Source organism: Natrix helvetica, assembly GCF_964273705.1.
Source record: "Natrix helvetica genome assembly, chromosome: 2".
Classification (NCBI taxonomy): domain Eukaryota; kingdom Metazoa; phylum Chordata; class Lepidosauria; order Squamata; family Natricidae; genus Natrix; species Natrix helvetica.
In genome coordinates, this window is record NC_138552.1 from 280637574 (window position 1) to 280653648 (window position 16075).

The 16075-nt window shown below is 44.5% G+C and overlaps 1 protein-coding gene across 3 annotated transcripts in view; it reads left to right on the plus strand.

Annotated features, from left to right (window-relative positions):
* Positions 1 to 10993, plus strand: part of LAT2 (linker for activation of T cells family member 2) — a 44532-nt gene extending 33539 nt beyond the window's left edge. The window contains exons 9-14 of one of the 3 annotated variants that reach the window (XM_081941445.1): positions 2915 to 2958; positions 5202 to 5255; positions 6767 to 6820; positions 7622 to 7690; positions 8975 to 9035; positions 10336 to 10993. In XM_081941445.1, coding sequence (XP_081797571.1) covers positions 2915 to 2958; positions 5202 to 5255; positions 6767 to 6820; positions 7622 to 7690; positions 8975 to 9035; positions 10336 to 10342 — 289 coding nt within the window. In that variant the 3' untranslated portion in view covers positions 10343 to 10993. The remainder of the gene's footprint in view (positions 1 to 2914; positions 2959 to 5201; positions 5256 to 6766; positions 6821 to 7621; positions 7691 to 8974; positions 9036 to 10335) is intronic. The other 2 variants (XM_081941446.1, XM_081941447.1) reach the window with 2 other exon arrangements.
* The last annotated feature ends 5082 nt before the right edge of the window (positions 10994 to 16075 follow it).

Here is a 16075-nt window from a genome sequence, read left to right on the forward strand (position 1 = left end):
CTGGATGTTTTGGAATAGAATAGAATAGAATTTGTTATTGGCAAAGTGTTATTGGACACACAAGGAATTTGTCTTTGGTGCATATGCTCTCAGTGTACATAAAGAAAAATAAAATAGAATACATTCATCAAGAATCATACGATACAACACTGAGTGATAGCCATAATGTTAGGGTTCCAAATAGCATCCAAAAGTAAATCAGAGTCCAAGGCAAAGTATTGCTCAGAGTTCCAATTTATTAAGAGAGCCATGTTGGCACATCTGGGAAAACCCGAATCTGAAAGCTTCCAGGTTTTCCTCACCTAGTTGATCTTACCCCCACACCCACAAGTCCATCACATGGTCCAATCTTCCACTGCCATGCTGGCAGTTCCACCCATCCAATTCCGGTCAGGTGCAGAGATGCCGAGACAAAGGATGACCTTGGCTTTCTAGAAGGAATTTTGTTTTGGCTACATAGCATCTAACTCCATACAATCCCCCGTCCCATTTTCCCACAATAGAAAAGGGCATAGTAGAATAATAGAAAATGTGGCAGGCCAAAGTTCCAAGAGAAATATGACTGCAGGCCTTACACATAGGATACTAATAAGCAATCAAATTATACTAGGAAACAAATAAAACAATATCAATTTTAAAGATTCAAGCCACAAGGTTATAGTCATAAGTGGAAAGAGAGAGGTACTAGGAAAGAGATAGATACTAGGAAGGAAGATAATAATAATAATAGTAATATAGTCTTAGTAGATAATTTGACAGTGTTATGGGAATTAGTTGTTTAGCAGAGTGATGGCATGTGGGAAAAAACTGTTCTTGTGTTTAGTTGTTCTGGTGTGCAGTGCCCTATAGTGTCATTTTGAGGGTAGAAGTTGAAACAGTTTATGTCCAGGATGTGTGGGGTCTGTAGATATTTTCACAGCCCTCTTTTTGACTTGTGCCGTATACAGGTCCTCGATGGAAGAAGGCAGGTTGGTAGCAATTGTTTTTTCTGCAGTTCTAATTATCCGTTGAAGTCTGTGCCTCTCTTCTTTGGTTGCAGAGCCAAACCAGAGAGTTACAGAGGTGCAGATGACAGACTCAATAATAATAATAAAAAGCAGAGGTTACACGATCGCCTGCCTGAGGTGCTCTGATTAATTCGATGACCCCTTGCAATTTGATGATTCTATGGAGCACCACAATCTGGAGAGGACATGTAGAAAAGAATTTTTCGGCAATAGCCCCTGTATCCTGACGTCTTGCTTTGGCTCCTGTTGTGTAGCTATTGGGTTGCTAGTCAAAGCTCTTTTAAAATTGGCTTCTCAGCTTTCAAATTAGATTGATTTTCTTACCTTAGTTCAGCCTTCTGTCATCTGCTACTCTTTGAATATGTTGCAGCTGTAAATTCCAGAGTTTCCAACTGTTTGCAGCTTGAAAGCTTCAGTTGCAATGTATCCAGGAGAAGGCAGGTGGTGTAATTTATCATTTCCCTTTGCACATTTTTTTTTGCAGGTTACAGCATGCTTGGGTATGAATGGAGATCTAAGAGTTATTTACACCTGATGGGGGAAGCCCCAATTTGAATGCCCACTCAGATTTGATAGCTCAGGCTGAATGATTTTTGTTCAGCATTTTACAGTATCCGAGAGCATTTTGTAGACTTGTTGAGAAACTGGTTTTGATTTTACCTGGGACTCTTTGAACAAGGATACTGTATATGTCACCGCAAGGGACGCAGTGGCTCAGTGGCTAAGACGCTGAGCTTGTTGATTAGAAGGTCGGCAATTTGGCGATTCAAATCCCCTAGTGCCGCGTAATCAGGTGGGTTCCTGCCAGGTCTAACCTCTTCCATAGAAGAGGTTCCCCAAATCTACCGTGCCGTTTAGAACCGGTTCCAGCTCCCTCCGCCGCCCGTCCGCACCACGCTTGCCCCGCCCACTGCTCACTGATTGGCTGGCTCACCAATCGCCCCGCCCACCTGTAAGAGTCCTATCTAAACCTTAAAGTCTTAAAGCTGTCAAGTTTGAACACCCCTGGGTTTTTTTTTCTGAAGGTTTAGGGGTGCAAGGGTCTTGTAACTTGACAGCTTTAACACTTGCACACTTCAATGCTAGAGTTCCTGAGCCAACATGACTGGAGGAGGAATTCTGAGAGTTGAAGTCCACAAGTCTTAAAGCTGTCAAGTTTGAACACCCCTGGTTTTTTTTAAAGGGTTAGGGGTGCAAGGGTCTTGTAACTTGACAGTTTTAAGACTTGCGTGCTTCAAATGCCAGAGTTTCTAGCATTTTGGTTGCTAAGCAAGAGCATTGTTAAGTGAGTTTCACCACATTTTACAAGTTGGCCACACCCACCCAGCCACGACTGCCACGACTGCCAAGCCACTCCCACTCAGTCAAATGGCTGGTAAGCCACTCCCACCCAGTCACATGGCCAGCAAGCCACTCCCACAAAGAAGGCCACACTTACAGAAGAGGTTCTAAAAAAATTTGAAACCCACCACTGCGTGTAATGGAGTGAGCTCCCATTACTTGTCCCAGTTTCTGCCAACCTAGCAGTTTGAAAGGACATAAAAATGCAAGTAGAAAAATAGGAACCACCTTTGGTGGGAAGGTAACAGTGTTCCGTGCGCCCTCGACGTTTAGTCATGCCGGCCACAGGACCACGGAGACGTCTTCGGACAGCGCTGGCTCTTCAGCTTTGAAAGGGAGATGAGCACCTCCCCCTAGAGTTGGGAACGACTAGCACATATGTGCGAGGGGAACCTTTATCTTTACCGCATATGTGAGAAAGAGCAAACTATTTATAATTCTGTTTGTGGCTTGGGTGATTCTGAATCAGGATGGGAAATCAACCACAGGCTGATTTTTCACAGGCAATATTTCATTGATATTCCATTTTTTCCCAACCCTCTCCTTTCATCCCTTCTCCATTCTAGTGAACCAATCTCTTCACATCATTACCACAATTGGAATTCAAGTGGTAAGTGGACAAGATGGGTTAAGTAAACCATAATCTATAATCCATTAATTTCTGAGTGGTCTTTGGTGTAGGTTTCAGAAATCAATCACGTAGTTTGTGTCCAAAATATCTGTCTGCCTCTCGCAGAGTTTATTTGGCTTTCATAAAGTTTTTACAAGCAAAGCACAGAGCAACAACACATTACTTTCGGTTTTACTCCCCCAAATCTTCCCTAGTGAATCAAGAAAGCTTATTCATGCCAAGGTTAACTCATGCCTTTGCTCTGGTGAATTAATGAGCTAAAGATAACCGGCTGTGCATCACCTTTCCCTTATTCCCACATCTGGTTCTGCTAATTAGGTGAGCTTGTAGGTTTCCAAGATAGCCAGCTACTGAGATCATGGTAATTTCTACGCATGCCTTTACGTAGCCTTACCTCTCATTCCCACACTTTGGTGCTCTCTGAGCTTGGTTCCTTTCTTGCAGACGTTTTATTATCCAAACTAGGTGACATTATCCCAAACTAGGATAATGTTACTTAGTTTGGGTAATGAAACATCCCCAAGAAACAACCAAGCTCCGAGAGTACCAAGGATCCTTGCGCTACAAATATTCTCCTTTGTTGGTACTACTAATTTCTGGGTAGCAAACGCACCAAGTTATTTTCAATTTTTGTTAACCAAATCTGCCCTAGAGGGCACAGATAGTTTACAACTATTCATTTAGCAACTGTTCAGAGTTATGGCAATGCTGAACAAAGGCCTGCAGTATCCCTGTGGTCACATGGTCAAAAATTTGGGCATTTGGCTACTTATACTGTTTCAACTCCCCTGCCTATCTCCTTCCCAATCTATGCTTTTCTGCCTACTGCCCGCTAGGGCTCCTGCGACCCTAACTGACCACTTGTCATCCCTTTGCTCTTTCTGCTGACCAAATATAGCCAGTTTGACTCTTTGCAAGGCAGCTGCTGACCCCATGATGTTTTCTTCCCCAGGTCACATAAACCGGTTTCCTCACGAGATTTGGGGAAGGTAGCCAGCAGCTGCCTGGCAAAGGGCCAAGGTGTGTGTGTTTGGTCTGCAGCAGGAGCAAAAAATGGGAGGAAAATGGTGACGGTCAACAGGGGTGGCAAAGAACAGGGGCCTCAGAGTGCAGGATGGACTGGGCTGAGGAGATGGAGGCAGCTTTGCACCATACAGAGTGCCTGAAGTGTCCTGGGGCATTGTGGCTTTGTGCTGTGACTTCCTAAAACGTGTGGCATTACACCAGGGATGGGATTCAGTCAGTTCGGACCGGTTCAGGTGAACCGGAGGCTAATTTTGCATCTGGTTTACCGAACTGGCAGTTCGAAGGACTGGCGGGCCCCGCCCACCCTGCCCCACTCCTCCCGGGAGTCTCCACGTGGCCCATTCATCATGCCAGGTAAGTGCAGGGCCTGCGTGGAGGCTCTGGGAGGGTGAAAAATGGGTCTTCAGGAAGTTACGGAAGGCTTGAAACTGGTGTTTCCGACCTCCGGAGGGCCCTTGGAGCCCAGGGGAGGACGTTTTTGCCTTCCCAGAGGCTCAAAGAAAGCCTCCAGATCCTGGGGAGGGCAAAAACAGGCCTCCCGGACGTTCTGGAAGTCCAGAAATGGGTCTGTTTTCAGCCTCTGGAGGGCCTTCGGAGCCTGGGGGGAGCGGTTTTTGCCTTCCCAGAGGCTCAAAGAAAGCCTCCAGAGCCTGGGGAGGGTGAAAATGCACACACACCCCCACTATAGTGCAGGAGGCTTTTTCCTTCCATGACTTTTTCTCTAACTTTTTCTCTGACATCTAACGTTTTTCTCCTCTGTATAACACTTCCCTTTCTCCTCTCCTCCTTGACATTGCCTTCCTTCCTCTCTGAAGATGCAATCGATGCATACAAACATCACCATGAGATGCACATAGTGGGTAAAACCATGATTGTTCTCCTTAGTTGCATTTGGAGAATCATTTGTATAATAGCAGTAACACTTAGAATTATATACCGCTTCACAGTTCTTTACAGCCCTCTCTAAGCGGTTTACAGGATCAGCATATTGCCCCAAGAAATCTGGGACATTTTACTGACCTCGGAAGAATGGAAGGCCGAGTCAACCTTGAGCCAGTGAGAATCGAACTGCCAAACTGCTGGCAGTCAGCAGAAGTAGCCTGCAATACTGCTTTCTAACCACTGCCCCACTAAGTGCAGTGGTTCTTTATTATTTCGGTGCTTTTTTTTCAATCTCAGCTTTCCCCCGCTTTTAGATGATGATTCCCCTAGATACCAAAATGTGATTGAGACAATCAAAAGCAATAAACGTAAGTTCTTTGGAGAATGTTCCTTTCTTGTATCAATCCAAACAGTTATCTGCCCCATTCAATTGCATACCGCTGTTGCCCAATAGGACTACAAACTCGGTATAAGACAATCTACTCTAATGTCATGTGAATGCAGTCTCACAGTCCAGTCATACAGGGGTGGGATTCAGCCAATTTGGACCAGTTCGTGCGAACCGGATGCTAATTTTATATCTGGTTCACCAAACCAGTAGTTGCAAGGACTGGCTGGCCTCACCCACCCCGCCCCACCCCTCCCAGAAGTCTCCATGTGGCCCGTTTTGGATTCCAGTAAGTGCAGGGCCTGCACGGAGGCTCCGGGAGGGCAAAAAATGGGCCTCCCGGAAGTCCGGAAATGGGCCTGTTTTCAGCCTCCGGAGGGCAAAGAGACCCACCCACCCCCTGTGGTGCAGGAGGCCAAGTAGGCCACGCCCACCATGGCCACACCCACCTAGCAACCGGGGACAGAACCAGTTGCTAAAAATTTTCAATCCCACCCCTGCAGTCATATACCTTAAAACTTGCTCTACAGCAGGGGCCCCCAAACTTGGCAACTTTAAGACTTGTGGACTTCAATTCCCCATAATTCTCCAGCCAGCATAGCTAGCTGGAGAATTCTGGAGTCAAAGTCCACAAGTCTTAAAATTGCCAAGTTTGAAGATCTCTGCTCTAGAGGACTGGGAGACTGTTTCTTCTTCTGGTTTCTATTACAGAAAGCACTTTCCAAAGAAGATGTGTATGATAATCTGCCTCAAAACTAAATATCCCAAAAGGTGCTATTAAAAAAAAGCAACAGCTGGACTTTCTTCATTTTTTCCCCCTTTAATAAAGTTTGCGTCTCATCCGAGAAGCTTCTTCGGTTCAGAAAAACTAAAGAAGCTTCTTAGATGAGAAGTGAAACGATTTCAAAGGGGGAAAAAACGGAGACAGTCCAGTTCCCTTTTAGGAAAAAAAAAAGCACCTTTGGCAAAAACCAGGACCTGGATGATTGAGACTTTCCACAGATATTCAATATTAAGCATTTTTCACCTGGCCCAAGGCACTCTGTTCTGCACCGCCTGAAGTCCCAAGGTCACCTGCAGTGGTGGGAAGGAGGTCAAAAACAAGAAGAACAATAATAATAGCAATAGCATTTAGACATATACTGCTTCACAGTGCCCTACAGCCCTCTCTAATGCGCTCCCAACAATCTCCGTCCTCCTTTTACCCACCTCGGGAGGATGGAAGGCTGAGTCAACCTTGAGCCTGATGAAATTCGAACTGCCAAATTGCAGGCAGCCAGCAGTCAGCAGAAATAGCTTGCAGTACTGCATTCTAACCACCACACCACCGTGGCCTTGAGACCTTGAGCCGGTGAGAATCGAACTGCCGAACTGCTGGCAGTCAGCAGAAGTAGCCTGCAATACTGCTTTCTAACCACTGCCCCACTAAGTGCAGTGGTTCTTTATTACTTCGGTGTTTTTTTTTCAATCTCAGCTTTCCCCCGCTTTTAGATGATGATTCCCCTGCATACCAAAATGTGATTGAGACAATCAAAAGCAATAAACGTAAGTTCTTTGGAGAATGTTCCTTTCTTGTATCAATCCAAACAGTTATCTGCCCCATTCAATTGCATACCGCTGTTGCCCAATAGGACTACAAACTCGGTATAAGACAATCTACTCTAATGTCATGTGAATGCAGTCTCACAGTCCAGTCATACAGGGGTGGGATTCAGCCAATTTGGACCAGTTCGTGCGAACCGGATACTAATTTTATATCTGGTTCACCAAACCGGTAGTTGCAAGGACCTGCAGTAGTCGGGAGGATGTCAAAAACAAGAAGAACAATAATAATAGCAATAGCATGCAACTTATATACTGCTTCACAGTGCCTTACAGCCTGCTCTAATGCGCTCCCAACAATCTCCGTCCTCATTTTACCCACCTCGGGAGGATGGAAGGCTGAGTCAACCTTGAGCCTGATGAAATTCAAACTGCCAAATTGCAGGCAGCCGGCAGTCAGCAGAAATAGCTTGCAGTACTGCATTCTAACCACCACATCACCGCGGCCAGAGGTGGTATTCTACTGGTTTGGACCGGTTCGCCTGAACCAGTAGTAGAAATCGTGGGTGGCCACGCCCACCCACCCCCAGCTCAATGGCATCCCATTTGGGCCCCTTTTCCCACCAAAAACGCATGCGTGGAAGGCTGTGTACATGTGCAAAAGGCTTTGCGCATGCGCACACTCACATTTACAAACCAGTAGGGAAGGTAAGTGAGTCCCATCCCTAACCTAATCAAGTGAGATTAAAAATTTCAGAAATAATAATCAGCTGTTTACATTTCCTTGTCTCTTTTTTCCTCTAGTTTTGGCAGATGAAGACATCTATGAGAATAACCTAGCAATTCAGATATGGAAGCAGGGACAGATATTAGGTAAACTCAGCCCTGAGAATTCAAAAGCGGGATGTCAAGGTTCCAAATAGCATCCAAAAGTAAATCAGAGTCCGAGGCAAAGTATTGCTCAAAGTTCCAATTTATTAAGAGAGTCATGTTGGCACATCTGAGAAAACCCGAATCTGAAAGCTTCCCAGTTTTCCCCACCCAGTTGAAAGTTCAAGATCTTGTCTCCCACACCCACAAGTCCATCACATGGTCCAATCCTCCACTGCCATGCTGGCAGTTCCACCCATCCATTTCCAGTCAGATACAGAGGTGCAGAGACAAAGGATGACCTTGGCTTTCTAGAAAGAATTTTGTTATGACTACATATCTTCTAACTCTGTACAATCCATCCTCCCATTTTCCCACAATAGAAAATGCATAGTAGAATAATAGAAAGTGTAGCAGGCCAAAGATAAAAAAAGATGGCTGCAGGCCTGACACAGGGTTGTTGAAAAAGCATCTATTACAGTGGTTCTCAATCATTTCTCTACCATGGACCCCCTTTAAATACCTTTTATGGCCACAGACCATGGCCAGGGATGCCCAATTTAAATTATAGTATTTCTTTAAGCCTTCCCTGAACCTCTGTGATGACATTGTGCCCCTCCAGGGATCTGCGGACCACAGATTAAGAACTAATCTATTACACATACTTAAACTGAAGCTAATAATTGCTATCAGTGATTTTGGCTAGTGAAAGCCTGTGCTCTATGACATAGGAAAAGCTGGAATATAGGAGAATAGGAGCTGAATTCAACATGATCTGAAAGGAGATTTAGGATTGTGGGCATTATTTACATAGCAGGTGCTGTCAAGATCAGTTGACATGTTATAGGAGAAAATAATAACCGAATCCCCAAATCCAAGGTGTTTATAATATTGTGCATAGTATTGCATTAGCCTGTGGTATTCAGCCGATTCGGACCGGTTTGCCTGAACAGGTAGCGGAAATCGAGGGTGGGCCTGCCTACTCGCTCCGGCTCAACGTCGTTCTATTTAGGCATGTTTTTGTGGCCAGGCGCATGCATGGTAGATGCGCATGTGAGCAAAGCACATGCGCGGAAGGCCAGCCGCATGCGCAAAGCGAGTGGGCGCACACGGGGTGAACCGGTGGTAACAAAATGTGAAACCCACTGCTGGCTACAACCAATAATGGCAGCAAAGTGATAAAACGTCAGTTGCCTTCTGGTTTTTACCTGGACGTTTCAGTACTGCTAACAAGCTTCTTGTTCTGTTCTGCTTAGGCATAATTATTTTCTCTCTCTCTCTCGCCAGAAAGCGACAGTGGTAGTTGTGAAGAAGAATCTATTTACATCAATACAGAACAATATAGCAGGTAATTATGCAGACAAGCCATGCTCACCTGCGCTGAGAATGATACAGTATGTGTGCAGTCGTTGTCAACATGAATCCCTAGTTGTTATGTCTTCTTGTAAGAGATAAAAAATAATTCTAATTAATTTAATGAGAACGTATGTTTTTAGAAAGTCTCAAGTTTCAAAATCTGGCATATTCTATTTAAGGAATTCTAAATGTAGTTTCCATCTAAAACCAAGTAAGTTGTTTCCTTTTCAAGCTCTAATCGCTGTTTCTCAACCTTGGCACTTTTCAGATGTGTGGACTTCAACTCTCAGAATTCCTGAGCCAACGTGGAATTATGGGGAATTCTGGGAGTTAAAGTTACCAAGGTTGAGAAACACTGATCTAGTTCCCAGGTGTCAAACTCGATTGTGCCATGTGATGTATCATGACATTTTTTGCCTTTGCGGAGCCAGGATGGGCGTGGCCTGCACATGATACATGCAGCCCACGGGCCGCCAGTTTGACAGGCCTGCTCTAGTTGAATGATGACATTGGTGAATATTGTTTATAGAAAACTAGGTTACCAGAAATCAAAGAGGTTTTTTTAAAGCCAGTCAAGATTTTGATATATCAGCGCATGCAATGGAACTAAAGGGATTCAGTGATAGAAGTGGTTATAGATAGTCCTTGATTTATGACTTGTCACTCAGCAACTGTTCAAAGGTACAACAGGTTCCCCCAAAAGGTATTTATGACCTGGTTCCGAAATTCCAAAAATGGCTGCCTACCCCTGCAGTCTCATGACTGTATTTTGGACACTTGTCAATCAGCCTATTTGTAGTATCCTGCGGTCACATGAATGCAATTTACATGCTTTTTGCAAAAAAACTGGCATTTACTTCTGTTTCTCAGCGTATTGTCCCCAACACTATGGGCGTTCATTATACCAACCTCAGAGGGATGAAAGGGTGAGTCAACCTCGAGTCGGGCAGAATCAAACTGCTGGCAATGGGCAGAGTTAGTCTTGCATTCTAACCACTGCGCCATCACGGCTCATATAAAACTGTCTATAGTGAAGAACGGCCACAAGAAAAAAATATAAATTGGGTAACTGATGACCTGCTTTATGACCATCATAATTTATGGTTGCAATTGCCAGAATTCAGTTATGGTCATAGACTGAGGACTATCTGTATAAGGCAAGATTGTAATCACCCTGCCATTCAGCAGTCATTGTGATTAAGTACAGGAGATCCGGTAGTATCTTTTCAGCCCAACACATTTGTTAGTGTGAAAGGGTACCACCAGATTCCTCTTTGTGTTTTGGTTTCCAGGCGGTAACATGGCTTCCCTCTAAAACCATCGAATGCAGGGGTGTCCAAGTTGTGTCGTCACAGCAGTGTCACATGACATATTGGGACTTCCCCCTTTTGCTAAACCGGGCGGGGGCGGGGCCAGCACGTGACGCATCTGGACTGCGGGCCGCAAGTTTGACACCACTAATCGAATGTGACTTCCAATTGCATTAAAAATACATTTAAACCTCATCCTGAGAATGAAGAGTTGCATTTTTATTTTCCCAGTTCTCAAGGTAGCAATGCCCATTTGTGAGAAATTGGTGTCCTAAATCGACTTCTTTTTCATGGGTTAACCTGGGATCCAGGCAGTAACTTTCCACCTGTGGTTGAAATCTTCAAGGGCTTAAATCCAAAAGGAATGAAAGCATCCCAACGCCAACATACCAGAAGTCCGGATAACAAGACTGAACTAGTTTACAGGATTGCTATACCTTGTTCTTTCAACATCTTCCTGGCCTTACCTGTCAGCATCGGTTATTTCTGATTCACTTTTCAGACCTTTATAAATTATGTTATTTATCACAATGTCCCAGATAGTGAACCCTGCTTTGGCAATATTTATAAGGCATGTGTGGACTTTAGGATAATTTTTAGAAATCTGCGGAAACGACAAGCCTCCACATCATTAAATCAATAAAATGTTAACAAAATAGTGTAAGTCTGTGTTTTCATTCCTATATTTGTTTTGGGATAGAGACTCACAGCATCACATTACTGTCGCATGACTGATTACATTATTATAGTTGGAGGTGCAATAAGCCAGATATTTAAACTGGATTTGGCATTTGTGTCCACCTATCAAGTCATCCCCAAGGTCCTGGGACAGGCAAATGTTCTTTAATAGTATTAAAGGTATCGTCACAGTTATTCTAAGTCAGGGGTGTCCAAACTTGAGAACTTTAAGACTTGTGGACTTCAACTCCCAGAATTCCCCAGCCAGCATGGCTGGCTGGGGAATTCTGGGAGTTGAAGTCCACAAGTCTTAAAGTTCTCAAGTTTGGACACCCCTGTTCTAAGTAAAGGTGCCTTTTGAAATTTGACTGGTTTTGTTCATCTTCATGGACATGTTCAAGTAGTGCTCCAGATCAGTGGTGGGATTCAAATTTTTTTTACTACTGATTCTGTGGGCGTGGCTTGGTGGGCGTGGTGTGGCTTGATGGGTGTGTTTGCAAAAACAACTGGTACTGTGGAAGAAATATCCTTCTGGGTTCAGTTCCAAGTGGGGGAAAAACACTGGATTTATGGAAGTTGCATTGAAAGATGGCTTAACAGTGGACAGGACAAAGAAGAGGGAGTCAAACTATTGTCCAAGACACCTGAGGGTAGAACAAGAAGCAATGGGTGGAAACTAATCAAGGAGAGAAGCAACTTAGAACTGAGGAGAAATTTCCTGACAGTTAGAACAATTAATCAGTGGAACAGCTTGCCTCCAGAAGTTGTGAATGCCCCAACACTGGAAGTCTTTAAGATGTTGGATAGCCATTTGTCTGAAACGGTATAGGGTTTCCTGCCTAGGCGAGGGGTTGGACAGAAGACCTCCAAGGTCCCTTCCAACTCTGCTATTGTATTGTAGGATCAGATGCCTTGAAGATGTTGAGTGAAGAAGAAAATGGGGAGAGATGCTGAGAGGGCCTGAGTTTTATGCCCTCTTTGGACTTTTGAATTTGAGCTTGTATTCTAATTGGTTGTCAGACTCCCATGGGGCCATGCAGGGGCAACTCTGTAGGCTGTCCTGAGTCCCAAGCTTGGTTGAGCCTTGCTGGATGACGTCATCTTCCAAGGTGCCATGTGGTGAGATGGGTAAAAGGCTAATCTGATCATGTCCTGAGGCCCATGTCTTAACCCCATCACCCTAGAGCTGAAGTGGGGAGGGGAGGGAGCTGCAGGAAGCTGCTTTGTCTTTAAAACACGTTTCTCGGAGTTCCGGTTCCGGCGGCGGCGGCGACGGGCAGCTCTTTGCCCGCTCCGGCTCCCCGGTGGGCTTCCCCACTCCTTGGGGGGCACAGGACACCCCGCAGAGGGGTCCTGCCGGAGGGGCGGCATCGTGGAGGACTCCTGCAGCGGCGGCAGCCGGCGGGGGCTCTCTCGCGCGCCCAAGGCACCGGGGAGCAAGCTCGGAGGGCGCGTCGCGTTTCTATGCCTCGCGCCTCGCTATAAGCCGACTGGAGAATGCTACAATTGAAGGAAGCAGCTGCGGTGCGGTGAGGTTGCTTCTCTCTTCATCCCCCACCTTGCATGAAGATTTATTCAGCTTTAGAACTTTAAAATAACTTTCGGAGCATTTTGGAGGTGCGGCTGGAGGGAGGGGGGTTTCCCCCCCCCTTGGACAAGCGGCGAGAAACAATTTCGCTCTCAGCCCCCGGGGAAGGAGGAGGGGGGAGAGCCAACGAATGAAGCCTCACTTAGGCTGAGATGATTTTCTCTTCAATTTAATCTTATATACTACAATGATTTGAGGACTTTTGGAACATTTTAAAATTTTGTTATGCCTCTGTGCCCAAAACTGGCAGGGCAAGATGGCACACTTCCGTTGTCTTTATGAACTCTGAAATCTGACTCCACCTTTAAAATTCAGGCTTCCGGTCTTTGTCCCCGTGTCTCCCAGAGGAATCTCTTGTGGATTGGTATTTTTTCAACCTTCTAGGGGAAATTTTCTATTGCCAGACTTATTGGAGAGACTCTCTTCTGCCTGGTTCTTCTGCTCCTGGATTCACCTGGCTACCCTTCTTTTCTAACTGCTTACTTCATATTTGGACTGAACTTTTAATGTTATAAAGGATGGCACCTAAAAGATCCCCTCCTGGAAAACCTGGCTTTGCCACTTCTGCTCCAACATCCGCAACATCCAGTCCAGCTACACAGTCAAAGATAACAGAACTGTTGCAACATAAGACTATAGAGATGGACTTTCAACAAATGCTTCAACAAATTCTACAGGGCCAGGAGGAAATTAAGAAACAGCTAAGGGAAATGAAAGATGAAATTAAAGAAAATCAAGCCCAAATATATAAGAACTCACAAAGACTGAATCTAGTGGAAAGGGGGGTGGAGGAGGTGAGGGGGGGGTGGAAGCTGTGCAGAAAGGGAACAAAGATCTTGACATCCAACAGATGAAATTAGAATTTGAGAGAATGTCCTATTATCTTAGATTTCAAAATGTTATAGAAGAAGATGGGGAAAATATAAGGGACATCATGACAAACATTCTGGCTGATTACACACACAAAGAAAAACAACAGTTGGGGTGGGATATAGACCTGGTTTATAGAGTGAACTCAGTTTATGCTAGAACACACAATGTACCCAGGGAGGTTCACATTAAATTTCTTAGAAAAAGCACAAGAGATGAAATTCTGGGTGTACAAAGGGGGCAAGCATTGACATATCATGATATGGAGATAACCATTCTGAAGCAGATCCCTAAGAAGATTAGAGAAAAAAGAAAAAATTATTCGCAATTAGCGAATAAATTATACCAGAAAGGGGTGTGGTTTAGATGGTTGATGCCTGAAGGTATGCTGATATTTTGGGAGGAGACAAGAATTAGAATTAATTCACCCATAGAGGCACAGGCCTTTATGGAAAAAAATAAAACACTCCTAGAGAAACCACCAGACACCACAACGGACACGCAGGACACGGGAGGGGCCAGAGCTCTGCCAGTGGAGGGAGATGGGGCAATAGCAAGAAAACTCAGATCACAAAAATAAACAAGAAAATCATATTATTATAAACTGACCGAAAGTGAAAATGGAATTATACTTGGATTTTATATTGAAATGTTTAATCTGATTGAATTTAATAACAGAACTAATATGCTGATTGTAATCAATTATATACTAATGCATTATATATAAATGTATACTAAGGGTATGGAGGGACGGGGGCCTCACACACTTTGCAACTGCCAAAATTTGTATACCTGTCCATTTACCCTTTTCCCTATAAATCTTGAAAAACCAATAAAATTTTATTATAAAAAAAAAATAAAAAATAAAACACGTTTCTCCTTTTCTCATCCGGAGAAACATAATCTTCTGCCTTTTTAAATATTTCCTAAAATATTTCATTTTGCTAGGAGAGGGGTGGGTGCTAACTTCTTACAGAACCATGTAGGCATAGAGGCAATGATTGCATGGAGATAGAATAAGCAACAGCTGGACTGCACTAGAAGCTTATAGTTCTGATTATTTATACCATCCACTCCTAAAATAAAGTGGGTACTTTTTCAAAGACAACGAAGGGGCAAATGTTACTCAAATCTCATTAAACAGAAGCCACACCACCCTGAAGATGCACTGAAAAAAAGGCCTTAAGTCAGTGCACATCAGGATTTTACAATGTTTTGGTGCCACTGAGTACATCTCAACTTTTGAAAGCATATTACAGGTCCAGTCACAAAATGGCTTGCCAGGATGGGGACAGCCGACTGCAACACAACCATTACAGATAGAGAACCTGAAGAGGCTATTCTGCAATGATCTCTGACTCTCTCTCTTACAGACAAGAGAGGCAACGGCTTCTAGAGATTGAAGTTACTCATCCTGTTTTACTTTTTTAAATTTTACCAGTTTTACTGTTTTACTTTATGGTTTACACCTGGAGGCATTACTGCAAACACAGGTTGTCAGGCCCGGAAGCCATCTTGTGCCTGCCTTCAAGCCTGCCACATTTAATGCTGTGGGAAAATGGGAGGTGGGATTAGATGGAGTATGGGAGACATATAGTCATAACATTCCTTTCTCGGAGCCAAGGACATCTTGCCCTACACCTGGAGGGGGTGTGACTGGGAGGCATCTCCAGTTGGGACGGTGACCGATTGGGCCAAGTGACAGACATGTGGGTACTGGACAGTGGCTTGGATGTTCATTTGGGGTGGGGAAAACCTGGAAGCTTTCCGATTCAGGTTTTCCCAGATGTGCCAATGGGGCATCTCTAACAAAGTGGAACTTTGAGGAACTTCAAGCCTGGGAGTCTTCTTTTGTTGGGGGTGTTTTCTTGGACACAGGTGATGTTTAAGGCCCATGCTTTTCTATATAGCAGGCTAGTATCCAGTGGTGGGTTTCAAATCCCGTTCCAACCGGTAGTTGGAACGGGGCTGGCGGCGTCCTCATGGACGCGCACAGCATGCCCATGCATTCTAGCATCTCTGCGATGCTCGTTGTTCTGAGGAGCGCCACACAGGTGCTGTATGTGCCATGCACGGTAGCACAGCTTTAAAACACAGGTAAGAAGCGTGGGCGGGTGGGCACGGTATCCAGTGCTCCGGGCTGGCTCCGGTACGCCTGTACTGCCGGCAACCCACCACTGCTAGTATCCCATTATTTAGTAATAATCCTGAATATGCCCTTTTGATCATAATCTTGCTAGTCACAATTAGGAATAAAAGGGCGTATTCAGGATTGCTTCTAAATCATGGGGCAGTTTATTTAACGAGCATTCTAGGAGTTAAGTCTGTTCTCTTGTAGTGGCTTGAGAACAATCTCTTCAGAGGAATCATGCCTGCAGTTGCTCTGCCTCTAATTATTGTATTCCCTACAATAGACTATGGTGATGACTGAAGTACAATTTTCCTGGAGATTTATTATCCAAAACATCTACACATTGTGTAATAGTGTCTATCTGGAAAAAGTGATAACCATGGGACAGCAACTACCCAACACAATATGCTTGCAGGTTTCTAAGAAGAATCTAGCTGGCCCTGCATCCAGTAGTC